At 47.4% G+C, this 18,428-nt stretch overlaps 1 protein-coding gene across 2 annotated transcripts in view; it reads left to right on the top strand.

The window, feature by feature from the left end:
* LOC121290943 (cytochrome P450 2J1-like) overlaps window positions 1–18,428 on the top strand; it is a 241,128-nt gene that overhangs the window by 200,084 nt on the left and 22,616 nt on the right. For both annotated transcript variants that reach the window (XM_041212000.1, XM_041212001.1), the window contains exon 7: window positions 7,514–7,701. In XM_041212000.1, the coding sequence (XP_041067934.1) occupies window positions 7,514–7,701 (188 nt within the window). The remainder of the gene's footprint in view (window positions 1–7,513; window positions 7,702–18,428) is intronic.

The raw sequence follows: 18,428 nt of genomic DNA on the forward strand, positions 1-18,428 counted from the left end.
CAGAAGCCACTGAGCAGAGCCACCCTACACCACCATCAGTGTGGTGTCACTGTTTTTGGAGAGAAGCCGAGTTGGTGCTGTTGCAGTTAAGCTTTCCATGTTGCCCTCACCTCAAATTCAGGAGCAAAGTGAAGGCCAACAGCTGTACGCCACTTATATCCAATTGTGTTTCAGACCGCTCTGAGTTCCTCACTGATGTAGCGCTGGATTGGGAGGTGCTACATAATCCCAGAGAGTGGCATTTTTAATGAGCATTCATGACATGGTGATGCATGAAAATAGGGTTCCCACCAGGAAACTCGGCTCACCATCAGCCAGCCATGAAAGTGATGAGGGGAAAATCCCAAACAGTTTTCCCATTGGTGGGTCTCCGATATTTGGCCTCTCTCCAAATTTTCAATCCCTCCTGCGATGAAACTGTGGTAGGCTGAGGGGGAAAATTCAGCCCAGTATTTCAGGCCTGTGACCCTTCATCAGAGCTAACAAGAAAGAAATTAAAAGGATTGCGCAAGTGAAGGGGGAGGAGGAGGTAGAATAAAAGGGAAGGTGTGTGATAGACTGGAGGAGATTAAATAACAATGGCCTGGTTTTTCCGCTTGGCGATCGGTGGGCCCAGGAGCAGGTGGGAAACAGCCCACTGACCATGATCGACCCCCCCGACCGCGATTTCACGCTGAATGGCCAATTAACCTCAATAGGCCCTTGGATGAGGTTTGATGAAAAATGCAACGTCTGCCTGGCCCATTTGCCCATCCACCAACTGTAATGTTGGATAGGCCATGGCAAATGACAGACAATTGTGCCATTAATATGTTTTATTTTATTTTTGAATAATTTCTGTTCCACTTCCAGCCATGCATTTGATTTAGCAAGGAGTCAACCTTAAAAATTCTGTAACCAGCCAGACACTGCACAGGATTCTCCGTGCCCGCTGGCAGTGGGTGTGATAGGTGGTGTGTGCCGACAATATGGCGCAATCGGTTTCACGATGGCGGGAAGGCAGGTCGCGATTGTCCATTCAACCAGCCAATGGCGGGCTGCATTTCCCGCCAATGGTCTTCGGGGTGCTCGTTGTAATACATTAGCATATCATTAAAAGGCCACCCAACCAAGCTCTTGGGTCCCTGCCGGATCGTCCGACCATGTCAGTGGGAAAACTCGCCAACGTGTTTCACAACAGCACCCAGGCAACGTGCACTTGGCAGCCTTCATTTTGGGGTAACTGGAGGTGAGTGAACAGTAGCATTCTCCACAGCTCACCAGGGTCACCCATTGCTTTGCAGGCTTCAGGGGCATCGAGGGGCCAGGGTGAAGTGCTGCTCTGCCACAGATGTGACTGTTGTGGGCGAGCAGGGTAGTGTCCAGGGGCAACTGCTGTCCAGCCTCGGAGGCGATGCATTAGGGACACCTGTATAAACTGACCATGCCTCTGCAACTGGGACAGATCAGGCGCAGCCACAGTGATATGATTGGGGTCGGTCTCCAAGCCTGCCCACACATGCAAGCAATGCGGTGGCACCAAAGGGCCACCAAACGCTCCATACCTCACCCCCCCGACCCTGGCACAGACCTCAAGTCCTCCACCACTTTATTGGACCGTGGAGCAGTTGGGCTGCACATGTTGTACAATCTCCTCACCAACGCTGCCATGCAGCAGTCACTGCTGGAGCCGCTCACAGCCCTTTGCAATCTTAGCATCCTGGTTTGAACCTGTCTCCCCCATGTCGCAGGTTGACAGGGCAGCTGTGCAACGCATTCATCTCTGGCCATCCGAGGGGTGATCAGCACTCTCCGGGAAGCATTAACGGGTGGTCACATAGGGCTAAGAACAGCCATGATAACCACGTCTCTCTCTCTCTTTCATGCTGCAGGCGGAGCACATCAGGATCATGGCTCCTGGTCACCTAGCAGTATGGCTGATGGCCTACAGAGACCGTAGAAGATGGAGGAGAGAGAATGTCTGGTGCCTGCCTGGGCAAAGGCAGGAGCAGCAACCTCATGAAGAAGGGGCAGCAGGGGCTCCCACACATGCTGCCCAGAAGTGACAGTGAGCCGTGGCTGGTCAGGTTCTAGCAACACCCAGGATCTATAGACACTGCCTGCCATTCCTGCAGATGACTGAGACCTTGTGTCGCCAATGACTGCACATGTCTATTGACCTGGTAGCTCACATCTGCCACTTACTGCAGGATTTGGCATCAAGGGCACATAGAGGGCATCCACTGCCAGTGGCTGTGAAAGTGACTGCGGTGCTAAGTTTCTATGCCAGTGGCTCCTTTCAGGGCTCCACAGGTGACCTCTGTGGGATATCACAAGCCTCCACCCACAAATGCTCCCATGAGGTCACGGATGCCATCTTCTCCATGGCAACAACTTTGTGCATTTCGCCTGGGACCGGGACAGCCAGGATGCAAGGGCCATTGGATTCACCCTGATCTCGGGATTCCCACAGGAGCAGAGTGCGATCGACTGCGCTCATGTGGTGCTCAGGTCTCCATCGCTACACTCAGTGAACTTCATCAACCACAAGAGCTTCCACTCACTGAATGTGCAGCTGGTGTGTGACAACCAGAAATGAATCCTGTAGGTGTGCGCAATGTTTCCAGGGAGTGTGCACGACACCTACATCCTGAGTCACTCACAGATCCCTGCAGTCTTCCAGGGTCCACAGAGGCTGCAGGGTTGGCTCCTTGGGGACAAGGGCTACCCACAGAGGCCGTGGCTGATGACACCCGTGCAGCAGCCTCAGACTGCAGCAGAGCGACGCTATAATGAGGCTCATGCTGCAGCTCACAACTTGGTGGAGCAGACCATCAGGATGCTGAAGATGAGGTTCCAGTGTCTGGACCGATCTGGTGGAGCCCTGCAATACAGACCGCAGAGGGTGTCACACATCGTCGTCATCTGCTGTGCCCTTTACAACCTGGCGCTGCAACAGGGAGAGGAGCTGGCTGAGGGGGAGATGGAGGAGCTGGAGGTCTCCTCCAATGAGGAGGACACTGACGGGGATGAGGGTGAGGAGGTTCTTGAAGGTGGTGATGACGGGGATGAGGCCCTCGCACTGGCCAGGTGAGGCAGAAACGCTCGGGAGGCCCTCATAGCTGCTAGATTTGTGGAGAGTGATGACGACATGCAGTGAGGAGACCCATAGATCCTCACATCGCATCTGTGAATGCTTAACTCCAGTCTGGCTTGTGGCAGTTCAAATACCCTCTGTGAGAACGCACCTGTCATGGAGATGCAGTGGAGACCCCAATAGTCACTCGATTGCAGGAGAATAATGACGACATGCAGTGAGGACACTCCATAGCTCTTCACATAGCCCCTCAGAATGTCTGACTCCTGTCTGACTGGGGGCAGCTCACTTGTGCTCCATGATCAGGGCCATCTCAGAGATACAGCCATGAAAATGTAGAAGTTCATTTCCTTTGTCTACTTTCAGCACCTCAACCCTTCAGGAGCTGGAGCACAGCATCACTGGTACAGATGCTGGTGTGATGGGGGCCAGCCCCACCTTAAAGGTGCTGAGAGCACACAGAGAGAATGAGAGAACCTGTGGCACCTGTCCACTCATTCTGGCAGCAATGACCAATAGAATCACAGAATCACAATGCAGAAAAGACCCTTCGGTCCATCGAGTCTGCACCGATACGTGAGAAACACCTGACCTTCCCATCTAATCCCATTTACCAGCACTTGGCCCATAGTCTTGAATGTTATGAGGTGCCAAGTGCTCATCCAGGTACTTTTTAAAGGATGTGAGGCAACCCACCTCCACCACCCTCCCAGGTAGCACATTCCAGACTGTCACCACCCTCTGGGTAAAAAGGTTTTTCCTCACATCCCCCCTAAACCTCCTGCCCCTCACCTTGAACTTATATCCTCTCGTGACTGACCCTTCAACTAAGGGGAACAGCTGCTCCCTATCCACCCTGTCCATGCCCCTCACAATCTTGTACACCTCAATCAGGTCGCCCCTCAGTCTTCTCTGCTCCAGTGAAAACAACCCAAGTCTATCCAACCTCTCTTCATAACTTAAATGTTTCATCCCAGGGAACATCCTGGTGAATCTCCTCTGCACCCCCTCCAGTGCAACCACATCCTTCCTATAATGTGGTGACCAGAACTGCACACAGTACTCCAGCTGTGGCCTCACCAAGATTCTATACAACTCCAACATAATGTCCCTACTTTTGTAATCTATGCCTCGCTTGATAAAGGCAAGTGTCCCATATGCCTTTTTCACCACCCCACTAACATGCCCCTCCGCCTTCAGAGATCTATGGACACACACGCCAAGGTCCCTTTGTTCCTTAGAACTTCCTAGTGTCATACCATTCATTGAATACTTCCTTGTCAAATTACTCCTTCCAAAGTGTATCACCTCACACTTTTCAGGGTTAAATTCTATCTGCCACTTATCTGCCCATTTGACCATCCTGTCTATATCTTCCTGTTGCCCAAGATACTTAACCTCACTGTTAACCACCTGAATGACTTGTGACATTCGCAAACTTACTAATCCTACCCCTCACATAGTCATCTATATCATTTATATAAATGACAAATGATAGGGGACCCAGCACAGATCCCTGTGGTACGCCACTGGACACTGGCTTCCAGTCACTAAAGCATCCGTCTGTCATCACACTCTGTCTCCTATAACTTAGCCAATTTTGAATCCACCTTTTCAAATTGCCCTGTATCCCATGTGGCCTGAAGGCTGCACAGACGCAGGCAAGAGGCCCTGGACTGAGACACCTGCCTTTATCTTGTGCAGAAAGGTTTCACATCTGAGTGACAAGAACACTGCTCATCAGAACAAGGAGCCACAGGCAGGGAGTTGTTCTTGGGAGTTTATTGACAACAGTGAACAGTGTGTACAAGTGATCAACACCCGTGCCCAGGCTGTGCAACTAATTCTCCTTAACTTTCCTAACCCTGCTGCTACATCTTTAGTGTTCCCTGGACATCCACAGCAGAGGTGGGGGCAGCCTGCTGACTGCAATGCCCTGTCTGTGATGACCTTGGCGGGCGTCCTCTGGAGGACCGAGACCTGGAGGGCCCCAGCCTGCTTTCAGGGTCCTGCTGTGTGGCAGAGGCACCCTCCTTGGCCTGTGGAGCTAGAGCTGCTGGGGTTACAGGAAGAGAGGATTCAGATGGGCCAGACGCTCTCAGAGTCACCTGGGCCCCTGGCCCCGGGGTGTGCATCTGCTGATCCTCCTCCCTATGGGTGCCTGAGGGCCCTAAGCTGACTCTTTGAGGAGAAGGTGTAGCTGGAGTGAGATCGAGCTGCCCCACCCCCTCTCGTGTACACCCTTTTGGAAGCCAACAATGCCATCAGTGATGGAGTTCAGCACGCGCAGCAGTGAAGGAATGTAGTCCTGGACCAAGGTCTCCATGGAGGCCGCCATCCTACCAGTGTTGACCTCGGTGCGTTGCAATGCCAGCGCTATCAGCTCAGCCTGAAGAAGGAGAGACTCCTCCATCGTGCCTTGCAATCTGGGGAGTGCAGTGGACATCCCTTCCTGATGTTCCCCCGCTTGCCTTTGCAGCTCCAGCAACTGTGACATGACCAAGTCCAGAGGCTCCTCATCTGACTCGGACTCAGCAACGTTCTGGCCTCCTGCAATCCTCTGACTGCTGGGGACCTGGGAAGTCCCTGTCTCCACCTTCTGTGGATCAGACAGCGTGATGTGCTCACAAGATTGTGATCCCAAGACTACTCTAAAGCTCGGTCCCACCGAGGTATGTGTCTCTGTGCTGGTAGAGGATGTGGGTGAGCGTTATGACGGGACTTCAGGGAAGGTGCCTTCAGATTCCTCTCCAGAGGTTTCTTTGGGGCTTGATTGGAGGCCCTGGGTCATGGACTTTGTCAGCTGGTTCCCAGATGTGCCTGTGAAAGCAAGGGGAGATAATTGGTGTATAGCAATGGCCTGTGAAAGAGGACACAGCACTCACAGCATGATTATCTGATGGATGTTTCACTGCTGGTTCTTCACTTGGTAGAACAGCACTGACCTCACTGTCAGCACAGGACTGATCCCAGTCATCACCGGCCAGCTGGATGGCTCTGTTTTCACAGTCCGTGAGAACCTTGATTTCGGGCATTTCGCCACTGGTCTGCGGCCTCTCTCTTGTTGTGTGCCTGCTTGTCCTGCATGGATAGAGATAGAGAGAGTGTAAGCAGGAGGCCTGCCAGGTCAGATGATAAGTATGCCTGGCCTGTGTGGGTGGTGAGTGGTCCCATGGACGGGATGAGGACAATGACGGTGAGTGTGGGAGAGTGAATGGTGATGTCCCTCGCACTAACAGTGAGTGAGGGCCCTGTGGACGTGTGACGGGTTAGAGAGAGTGTGAGGTAGAGTAATGGGTAGAGTGACTTACCCTGGCAGATCGGAGGAGATTGTGCATCCTCTTGTGGCACTGGGCGGCTATCCTCTTCTGAAGGATGTTAGCACAGCCCACCGCTACCACTGTCTTCCAGGGTGGATTGGTGACGTTGCTGCCCATCCTGCGGGGGTAGAGTACATCCCATCAGGCCTCCACGGCATCCAGCAGTTGCTCAAGGGACCCTTTGTTGAAGCGGGGTCTGTGGTCTTTTCTCCTTTGCTGGCCATGTCTCCCAGGCAGCGTGGTGAGCTGGAAGCAATGAGCGCTGTGTTTGTGACTGGACTTTAAACATGGAGGCCGGTGTGATACAGCAGCGGGGTTGATGGCCGGTGAACGAATGAGAGCCCACCTGCCATGGAAACGGCATGTTTCCCAGGTGTGCATAAATAATGAGGCAGATTTGGGACAATACAGTGTGAAAACCCACCATCACGGCCAGCGGGTAAAACAAAGTGCAAATCTGGGAAATTTCCACCCACTGTCTGAGGAAACTTTGGTGGATCTGGAAGGAGGGGCCATTGTGACAAGATTAAATGTAAGAAATTGAGTGATCAGGATTTGGAATTCACTCCCTGATAGGTTAGTGGATAAAGATTCAATAGTAACTTTCAAAAGGGAATTAAATAAATATTGATTAAATAAATGCAGGGATATACAGGAAGAGCAGGGAGTCGAGTTAACTGTGTCCTTTGACAGAGCTGGCACAAAATCAATGGTTCTAATGGCTTCCTTCTGTTCTGTACTGACCTAAGATTATGTGATTTAGAACAGGGAGCAGGAGTGACATCTTCCAAGAAGTTGTGAGACTGTGTGATTCATTCTTGAGATTAGTGGTTGATGCAGAAATTGTTAAACCACCATTAGACTGGATGAAGTGGACAAACAAAAAAAGGGTTGAATAGAAATGGGAACAGGTCAGGAAAATGCGGTTAGGGCTGTTTTCAAGTGTGGATGGTAAATTCTGACATGGACTGGTTGGATTAAATAGTATCTTTCCATGTTACAACTTGTAAGTATTTTGAAATAAAATGTTTTGACTACTGTGCTACCATTCGACATGATGATGGAATGTTGTTTCTATTTGTGTTTCCTGACTTTCCTCCTGCTCTGTGTAAAACAGACAAGGTTCATCATGAGATTGACATCATGATTGGGCGGCACAAGGAGCCATCCTGGATGGATCGAGTGAAATTGCCATACACAAACGCCGTAATACACGAGGTCCTGAGACTGGGGAACATCATCCCTTTGAATGTTCCGAGACAGACAACCAGGGATGTGCAGCTGAAAGGATACAGGATCCCAAAGGTAAAGACTCAAACCATTGCTAAACAAATGCATCTTCAAGACAGGCAATGGAGGCTTGGCTGGATTCAGTGCAATGGGGAGAACGGGATGGCCTGAACACTATAATCAGTGATAAAATCCAGATGATATATATACATCTAACTTTGGGAAAGAAGTCCAAGGGCAGAATATTAAGCTCAGCACGACTTGGCTAAGTGTAAAATGATGCGCAATGCCACCAGGCGAATGTCCCGACGTCAATGCGCAGTCACACGATATTTCAGTAGGTGGGTGCAGGCCGCAGTCGACAGCACTCCCACCAACAATGAAGGGCCTGTTAAGGCCATTAAGAAGCTTATTAAATTCAATTTTACACTGCCTATCCAATCTAACAGTTGGCTGGCAGGCAAGGAGGCCAAATGGCCTTTGTGCTTTTTAGGAAACCTCATCCATGGGTGGGATGAGGTTTCCAAAAGCAAATAAAAATCAAATAAAAGTTTGACACTTGAATTAAAAATATGTTCCTGCTCACATGAGGGGACATGTTTTATGACATTTTTATTTTCTTTATTATTTCTTATAAACAGCCCTTCATCTTTAGATGAACCATATCTTGTAAAAAAATTAGTTAACTCTTCCACAATCTTCTTTGTTGTAATGTTTCTCAAAGGTATTACTTCAGGAAATCTGGTAGACACATCCATTATTGTCAGTACATAATATTCTACAGAATTTGACTACATTTCTATGCAGTCCAGGCCAGTAAAAAATGTTTGTGTATCTTTGCCTGTGTCTTTCTAATTCCAAAATGACCCCTGCCCCCACATTGGAATTTTATGAGCAATCCTCAGAATCTCACTTCTATACCCAACTGGGATGACAATCAGATATACCTCCCTCCAGCTTTCATTTGCTGAAACATGATACAGCCTCCATTTTCTCATTAAGATATTACCCTTAAGGTAATAATATTCTGGATTACATTTTGCCTGCTTCTGAGTAAGCTGTCTGATATAAATGTTGTATTTGCAAATTTTTTTTTTCTGTAACTCCATTAACCATCTTGAGTTAAACACTGCAGCTGACTTGTCCTGTAGTCTTTCTTCCTGAACAATGTTATCAAACACACTGTCAGCTAATTGGAGTTCAATGCATTCTTCTTGCCTTTGAACTGCCTGCCTTTCCTGTTGTTCATGTTTCAACCTATGAGCCTGTGATCTTGTTATCGCACAATCTGGAAAGAATACAGGATGCTCTCTGTAAAAATTCCATTGAAGACACTTCTACAGGCTGTTTAACTACCATAGGCATCACTCACATTTGTGATCCAGCTTTATCATTACCCAGAATAAACTGAACCTCTGCAATGGGCAATTTTTCCACTACACCAACAGCTAATTTAACACGCACAATTTTTGTAGCGCCCAATCTGAGTTTTTACGTGGCTCGTCCACGTTGTGTCTTAACTCCAGGAAACCACAGCCAAGGGCGGCAAAAAAGTCGCCGCCGAGGGCCGCGAATCAGGTGGAAACGGAGCTCTAGGTAGCTTGGTCTTGATTTTCAGCCCGTTAAAATTTGGCAAGCGTGGCTGTTCGTCACTTAGGTACTGATGAAACCAGGAAGCCGGTCACATGGTTAGTGGTCCAAAGACCTACCCTGAATTACATCATCTGATGTGTATGACTTTATTAATGATTTATTTACATTAACCAGGAAAAAGCCATAATTTAGTTAATATAGTTATAATTAACATTAAGTAACCACTACCAAATAGTTAAACAAGGTAAAAAAACTAATCAAAATGCCAGACAACTTAGGTTCACTTAACCCTTATTTACAAATTGTCCACCTTACCCGCCCACCGGGGATCAGGCGTTAGGCCTCCCACCCTGGAGATATACAATACCCATCTCGTGCGGCCTCTCCGTCCTCCGTCTTGGGTTTTGTGACATCTCTACAGGTGGTCTCTGTGAGACAATTCTCTGACTACTGGTCTCCGAAGATCTGTAAAAGTTCAAATGTCAGAGATATTGTAAGTCTCGAAGCAAGCTGGGCGAAGGATTTGTATTTATCGATCTTCAGAAAACACATGAGGCTGTTATTCAGGTCGAGCCACTTGCCATGAGCTCCCATAACGAATCCGAAGTATCATACTGACTTGCCGCCAGTCAGTTTCAGTATCTCCTCCTCAGGGTGTTGGTATTTGCGTTCCTCTTCGGCCCATGCTTTCTCCAGAGACTTGTTGTTATCTTTGAAACATACTGTTACATCCACCACCGCGACTACTCCGTCCTTCTCGAGAACAAGATCGGGCTTCCACAGAGTCCCGTTCTTTCCGAAGAGCCTTGGTTAGGTGTGATGTCCAGCCGTATTTGGTGACAAACTGCTGTAAGCGGTCCAGTATTTTGTTATGTCTTTTGATTCTCGCATTTTTCACCAACGGGCAGCTGCCGGAGATGTGAGCCAGTGACTTGAAGGGGGCCTCACATCTCCTGCAGGATTTGTTATGGTGTAGTCTGCCTCTGTTTAAGGTACATCTCGTAGGGTAGAGATTGCACCGTAGTAGTAGACTGTTTATTAGCCTGGATTGTTTAATATTGAAACATGTTCTCGTCCAGGAATTAGAGGCATAGTCATTTCCGTAATACCCGATGCCGATTCCTTGGCATTGGAGTTTGGTCCACTTCCGGTATTCCACCTCCCTCCAAGCCGCGTATCTGTTGGTGGGTTTGGGCCTGGACGTTTGGGTGATATCCGTCCATCCCATTGCGATACCAATTTCATCCGCGTCAATTCCTACATCAGCACCTCTTGGACCTCCACTATCCTTAAGGGCTTCTTCGATCTCTCTGAGTACTTTGAGGTTCCTCAGGGATTCGATTGTTCTTTTGTTGTCAATTCCGCTGAATTCAAAAGAGGCCTCTATCACCACGTCTGGTGAGCTCTCCAGCGCCTCCAGCTTTCGGATTATGGCGGACGGAATCTGCACTTCGAGCCTTGGCATGCCCAGACCTCCATTCCTGTTGCTGCTGTATAGTAGACCATCCGTCGTGCGTGGCGGAAGGTGTAGGATTTCTTTTGTACCGTTCTTGATAGATTGGTGTAGTTTGACTAGTGTATTCTGTGAGACCTCTGCGAGGATCAGGTGGAAATATATTCGGGGTATCATGTGAGTTTTGAGGATTTCGATCCTCTGGATAGGCCGAAGAGCTGCCTTCTTCAGGTTCTCTATCCACAAATCGATTCTGGATCCCCATTGCTCCTCGGTGACTCCTGCCCATGGGTCGATTCTGGCACCCAGGTATTTCTCCGTCTCTCCTGGTGGTATGTAAGAGATCGGACCTCCTTTCAGCTGCCAGTTTGGTCTTGTATTATACAGGAACGTCTTCCGTTTGTGGGTGAAGTGAAAGCCTTTGGTCTTTCCAGCATTCATCTCCAGACCCGTCTTTTGGCAGAAGTCCTGCACAATTTCCAAGTTCTTAGCCATGCCGGCATAGGAGTCGCTGAGCAGAGCAATATCGTCAGCGAACGCCAGGGCTGAACAACATATCTTCGTTCCCCTACAGGGCAAGTGGACGCCCAGCTCTGCCTCTTGCAGGGTACAGATAAGACGATCCATAGTGATATTGAAAAGTATAGACGATAGCGGGTCTCCCTGTTTGACCCCGCTCATGACATTGATGGGTTCTGTTTTCCCGTCTTTGCTTTCTAAGTACGTATCTGTGTCCGTGTACAGATCTGTAATCATGTTGATGAACGATTTGGGCAGCCCCACTCTTTGTAGTGCTTTTATGAGCATTTTATGCCCTACGGAGTCAAAAGCGTTCGCCAGGTCTACAAAGACAACGGCCAGCTCTCTCCTGTTGCATTTCGCCCCTTTCATGATGTTACTGAGAATCGTAATATTCTCATTGCAACTAGGAGTCGCTACCAGAAATCCCTTCTGCCTCAGGTCAATCTGGACCGCTTCGCTTAAGCGCTTGGCGATGATTTTTGTATAGAGCCGTAGTAAAATCTGGCCGATTGTTATTGGCCGCCAGTTGTCTATATTCTTGAGCTTCTCCGTATCGTCTGATTTGGGAATAAGCACTGTACGACTCTTTTTCAGCATCCGAGGGATGGAACCAGACTTGAGCCAGAGGGTGAAGAGTCTCGGAATCCTATCTTCAAATTCCCTCTGGATGTCATCGACGTTCTCCCACTTCATCCCATCCGGACCTGCTGCCGTATTCTTGTCCATGCCTTGTAGGGCTTCTTTGACCTCCTTTTTATCAATGGGGTCTTCCAAAGAGTTGTACGCTCTTGTTCCCGTATATGGTGCAAATTTTTGCAGGTTTGCTTTATTATTTGGTGTGGAGAGCTTCCGTGTAAAACTCTCCTGCAGTTCAGCTTTGCTGAGTGGGCATAACTGGGTGGACGGTGCACCCATGATTTGTCGCGCAACTTTCCTCCTGTCTGTTTTGTATGCTAGTTGCGTGGATTTGAATTGAGCCTTTTTTGCTGCCCATTTTTTCATGGCTTTCGTGTTCTTACTGCCATTATCATTAATGGCAGGATGCTCTCTGTAAAAATTCCATTGAAGACACTTCTACAGGCTGTTCAACTACCATAGGCATCACTCACATTTGTGATCCAGCTATATCATTACCCAGAATAAACTGAACCTCTGCAATGGGCAATTTTTCCACTACACCAACAGCTACTTTGCCTGTTTTACACTTACTCTTTAAATTTACCTTCCACAATGGAATAGGTTCAGCATCTCCATGAACCCCATTTATTATCACCTACTCCTCCAATACTCCCTCTGAACAACAATTGTCACTATCCCACAACATTAAGGATTGACTAGCACCTGTGTCTCTTAAAATTTTAACATCTTTACGTACCCTATCCTGCATACATGGAAAGACTTTCTCTTCATATATCAAATCTCTAAACATTTCTGCAATCTGCTCCTCCAAATTCTCTTGGGTAAATTGTGAACACATTCCCACTTCTTTATTTATCACTGGTTCTTCTTGTCATACCTGAACATAAACCATTGTTTTTTCCTGGTGCCTGAACCTCAGAACTCACAGTACTCTTACTTCCAGATTATCCCTGCAATTTCCAGCATATTGACTTTGTGTGACCGACTTTATTGTAATGAAAACACCTCAATTTTCGAATGTCACTTCTACCCTCAGCACCTTCCTTTTTATTCTAAGAAAACAACTTCCTGGGAACTTCAGCTACTCCTTCTCTTCTCTGACTACCTACCTTCCTTTCACCTTCCTGCTTTTTATCCTTTTCCAATTTGAAAGGGTGACAGAAAAAAGGTTTAGCTCTATGAACCAACTCATAATCATCAGCTATCTCTGTTGCTTACCTTACAGAATCAACCCTCTGTTCCTCCATGAGTTCTCACTACCGAAGGAATTGAATCTTCCAAAATAATTACTTCTCTAAAAGCTGCATATGTTGTCTCTATTTTTGAAAGGACTTGTACAAAACAAAACATCTCCCCACTGGATTTCAAGTTAATGGTTTCTTCATCCTTACAGCTTACCTCAGAATCCAAGGTCTCTTTTGTAACTTCCAGCTTTTAAAGCTGATATTCACTGTCTCTTTCCTTAATTCTCTCTTCCATTGCTAACATTTCCATCTGGAGATTAAGTTTTTGCATTTCCATTTCTTTTTGAAATAATCTTTCTCTATCCATTTCTTTTTCTGCTGCCTCCAGTTCTAGTTTTTCCATTTCCAATTATTTTTCCTTTTCGTTTGCCTCCAATTCAAGTTTTCTCATTTCCTTTGCTTGTTCAGATTCAAGCTTCTTCATTTCTAACTGAAATCTTACTACCTCCAGCTGTGACTCACTATTGTCAGGTATCACTTCCAACTTTGAATGCTGTGCTACACCTTCAATAATATTTCCTTTCTTAGCTACTGCAGGTAACCTCAATTATAGCTTATCTGCCAATTCCAATAACTTAACTTTAGTTCCTTTTGTAAACCAGTCAAAGTTATAACTTCAACCCCTAAACAAGTCTGAGCAACTGCCAAAGCCATGGGCTGAATTTTGCCATTGGCGAGCAGGGGGTGGGGCCCGCTCGCTGAAATGCAAAATGACTTGGGATGAAGTCAAGGGTTCCTCCCGACATCACCGCACCTCATTTAAATATTCAGGAAAGCAGGGCCACAGCAAAATCAGCTGTGCGCCCGCCGACCTGTCAATGACCAATTGAAGCCATTGACAGGATCATTAAAACAATTAAAGGACCTGCCCATTCAACCTTAAGGTTGGCGGGTTGGCCAGGAGCCCCGGCAGCAAATAGCAAAAACATGAAACCTCATCCACCGGCGGATGAAATTTCATGTAGGGTTTAAAAAAGCGTAATAAAGTTTTTGTGAAATTTATTAACATGTCCCATCTCATGTGACATTATCACATGAGGGGGACATGTTAAGGATTTTTCTTTCTATTTTTAACATTTTTGAAACCGTCAGCGATCTCCCTGAGGCTGCATTTAGCCTCAGGAAGATGTGTGCTTTATTATGTACATGCGGGAAAGAGCGCTCTCTCACTTTTGGGGAATCCCCCCTCCTGTACAGGAAGCACATAGCGCTGCCTGCCGGGCATCACGTTGGGTGGGCCTTAATTGCCCGGCTAGTTAAATGGGGCCCACTTCACTGGTGGGGATTGGCTCACCGCCCACCGGGGATTGGGTTGGGCCTGCCCAACAGGCAGAAAATCCTGCCCCAAATTGCAGTCTCACAACTTCTAAAATTCTCACACTAACTCCTGAATTCAAAGTGCTTCTCATACTTGTAACTGTAGGAATCACCAACTACAAAAAAAAGGAATTTCAAATGTATCACACAATGAGCCCCCAACTATGTTCTGACACAGCTGATGGTAAATGCTGAGCTGTTCAAATCATGGGGGAGAATTTTTGGCTTGGTGAGCGGGGACAGGGCCTGCTCGCAGAGGTGTAAAATTACACAGGGTGACGTCAGGCATGCACCCCAACATTTAGATTGTCTGCTAAGGCCATTCATTAACTAATTAAGCTTATTGAGAAAGCTGCCTGTCCAACCTTAAGGTTGAGGGGGAGAGGAAGAACCCAGGTGGCTTTTGCATTTTTCATGGAACCTCATCCACAGGCGGGAGGAGGTTTCATGAAGGGTTTATAAATTAAATGCATTTTTCCATTAAAGTTCATTGACATGTCCCAGGGAACATGTCTTAATTTTTTTTTTCCTTTTTAACTCTTAAAACTTATCTCCCTGAGGCCCCTCTGTGTCTCAGGGAGATTTCTGCACTCTTTCGTGCGCGTGCATGAAAAAGCGCACTCCCGACTCAGAGACCCCATCCCCAGCCCACACAGGGAGCGCACAGCGGTTCCGGGTGCGCGTCACACTGGGCAGGCCTTAATTGGCACGCCCATGTAAAATGGCGGTGCAGACCCGATCGGGGGTGCCGATCAGGTAGAGGCTCATCCCTGCACAAACCCCCCGATGCAGGGAAAATTCCCTCCATAGATCGAAACTTGATATGACTGTCATAATCCATTTTCAATCTGTATAAGTTTCCAGAAACTTGCCTTGAATTCAATGTAATAAGGCCACCAAGTCTTATAGGTTTTTATAAAACTAGATGAAACATTTATTATTAAGAGAAAAGATTTTAAATACATACATAGATCTACGAATTCTCTCTGGATTACTCTCAGTGCCACGTGCCAGCGAGCACAGAAATAGGAGATTAGTGCAGATGAATATGTGGCTTAAGAGTAGGTGCAGGAGGGAGGGTTTTAAATTCCTGGATCACTGGGACCGTTTCTGGGGAAAGTGGGACCTGTACAAGTGAGACGGTCTACATCTGAACCAGAGCGGGACTAATATCCTTGCGGGCGGGTTTGCTAGTGCTGTTGGGAGGAGTTTAAACTAATCCGGCAGGGGGAGGGAACACAGAACGTTAGGAGAATAGGGACACATCATAATACAGTAAAACAATCAAGTCAGAGGGAGTACAGCTCCATTAAGTTTCAAGGGAGTAAGGCAAGTCTGGATGGCCTCTACTTTAATGCCAGGAGTATTACAGGTAAAATGGATGAGTTAAGGGTGAGGATTGACACGTGGAATTGTGATATAGTAGCCATCACTGAGACGTGGTTGAGGGAAGGGCAGGATTGGCAGCTCAACATTCCGGGATATAGAATCTTCAGGCGAGACAGGGGAAGGGGTGAAAGAGGAGGAGGCATTGCATTATTAGTTAAGGAGTCAGTTACTGCAGTAAGGAGAGATGATAGCTTGTTGGGGGCATCAAATGAAATTTTGTAGGTAAAGCTTAGGAATAAAAAAGGGGCAGCCACATTGTTAGGTGGTTATTATAGACCCCCAGATAGTCAGCGAGAAATTGAGGAGCAAATATGTGCACAATTTGTGGAGGTGTGTAAAAACAATAACAATAGGGTAATTATATTAGGTGATTTCAACTTTCCCAACATTAATTGGGATAGGCATAGTGTTAAGGGCTTGGATGGAGTGGATTTCTTGAAATGTGTACAGGAGAACTTTTTAGGTCAATATGTAGAGGGTCCAACAAGGGATGGCGCAGTGCTAGACCTAATTCTGGGGAATGAAGCCGGACAGGTGGCTGAGGTGGTAGTGGGGGAGCATTTTAGTGATAGTGATCATAACGTGATACAGTTTAAATTTGTTATGGACAAAGAAATAGACAAGTTGCAAAAAAATGTTTTGGATTGGGGGAGAGTGGATTTTAGTAAAATAAGGCAGGATCTGGCCAAGGTAGACTAGGAACAGCTACTTGTGGGGAAATCTACAGAGGAGCAGAGGGGAGCATTCATAAAGGAAATGGGGAGGGTACAGGCTCAATATGTTCCCTCTAGGGTGATAGGAAGGAGTAACAAGCCCAGAGCACCATGGATGACCAGAGATATTCAGGATATGATGAGAAGGAAAAGAGAGGCTTTTAGCAGGTACAAAGGGAGCAAATCAGCAGAGGCATTAGTGGAGTACAGACAGTGCAGGGTGGAGCTTAAGAAAGCAATTAGGAGAGCAAAGAGGGGATATAAGAAAGCTCTGGCTGGTAAAAGTAAGGAAAATCCCAAGATATTCTATAAGTATATCAATGGGAAGAGGATAACCAGGCAAAGAGTAGGGCTCATTAGGAACGAAGGGGGCAATCTATGGGTGGAGCCAGGGGACGTCAGTAGAGTGCTGAATGAATACTTCACATCCATCTTTACCCAAGAGAATGAGGATGAAGGTATGGAACTCAGGAGAGAGACTGCGAGGTTCTTAAGCAAATTGATATAGGGAGTGACAAGGTATTGGAGGTGTTGGCAGGCTTAAAAGTGGACAAATCTCCAGGTCCGGATGACCTGTGTCCCAGACTGCTGAGGGAAGCAAGGGAAGAGATCGCAGGGTCTCTGACCCAAATTTTTAATTCCTCTCTGGCCACGGGGGAGGTGCCAGAGGACTGGAGAACAGCTAATGTGGTTCCGCTATTTAAGAAGAGTTGTAAAGATAAGCCAGGGAACTACAGGCCAGTGAGTCTCACGTCAGTGGTAGGGAAACTATTGGAGAAAATTCTGAAGGAGAGAATCTATCTTCACTTGGTGAGGCAAGGTTTGACCAGGGATAGTCAGCATGGCTTTGTCAGAGGGAGGTCATGCCCAACAAATTTGAATTTTTTGAGGAGGTGACCAGGTGTGTAGATGAGGGTAGTGCAGTTGATGCAGGTTATATGGGTTTCAGCAAAACCTTTGACAAGGTCCCACATGGGAGACTTGTAAAGAAGGCAAATGCACATGGGATACAGGGTAATTTGATATGGTGGGTTCAAAATTGGCTTAGTTGTAGGAGACAGAGGGTGATGACAGAAGGATGCTTTAGTGACTGGAAGCCAGTGTCCAGTGGTGTACCACAGGGATCTGTGCTGGGACCTCTATTATCCGTCATTTATATGAACGACATAGATGACTATGTGGGAGGTAGGATTAGTATGTTTGCGGATGACACAAAGATTAGCCGGGCGGTTAACAGTGAGGCTGAGTGTCTTGGACCTTGGCATGTGTGTCCATAGATCTCTGAAGGCGGAGGGGCATGTTAGTGGGGTGGTGAAAAAGGCATATGGGACACTTGCCTTTATCATTCGAGGCATAGATTACAAAAGTAGGGAGGTCATGTTGGAGTTGTATAGAACATCGGTGAGGCCACAGCTAGAGTACTGTGTGAAGTTCTGGTCACCACATTATAGGAAGGATGTGGTTGCACTGAAGGGGGTGCAGAGGAGATTCACCAGGATGTTGCCTGGGATGAAACATTTAAGTTATGAAGAGAGGTTGGATAGACTTGGGTTGTTTTCGTTGGAGCAGAGAAGACTGAGGGGCAACCTGATCGAGGTGTACAAGATTATGAGGGGCATGGACAGGGTGGATAGGGAGCAGCTGTTCCTCTTAGTTGAAGGGTCAGTCACATGGGGACATAAGTTCAAGGTGAGGGGCAGGAGGTTTAGGGGGGATGTGAAGAAAAACCTTTTTACCCAGAGGGTGGTGACGGTCTGGAATGCGCTGCCTGGGAGGGTGGTGGAGGCGGGTTGCCTCACGTCCTTTAAAAAGTACCTGGATGAGCACTTGGCACGTCATAACATTCAAGGCTATGGGCCAAGTGCTGGTAAATGGGATTAGGTAGGTAGGTCAGGTGTTTCTCACATGTCAGTGCAGACTCGATGGGCTGAA

Source organism: Carcharodon carcharias, chromosome 18, assembly GCF_017639515.1.
Source record: "Carcharodon carcharias isolate sCarCar2 chromosome 18, sCarCar2.pri, whole genome shotgun sequence".
NCBI classification, from domain to species: Eukaryota; Metazoa; Chordata; class Chondrichthyes; order Lamniformes; family Lamnidae; genus Carcharodon; species Carcharodon carcharias.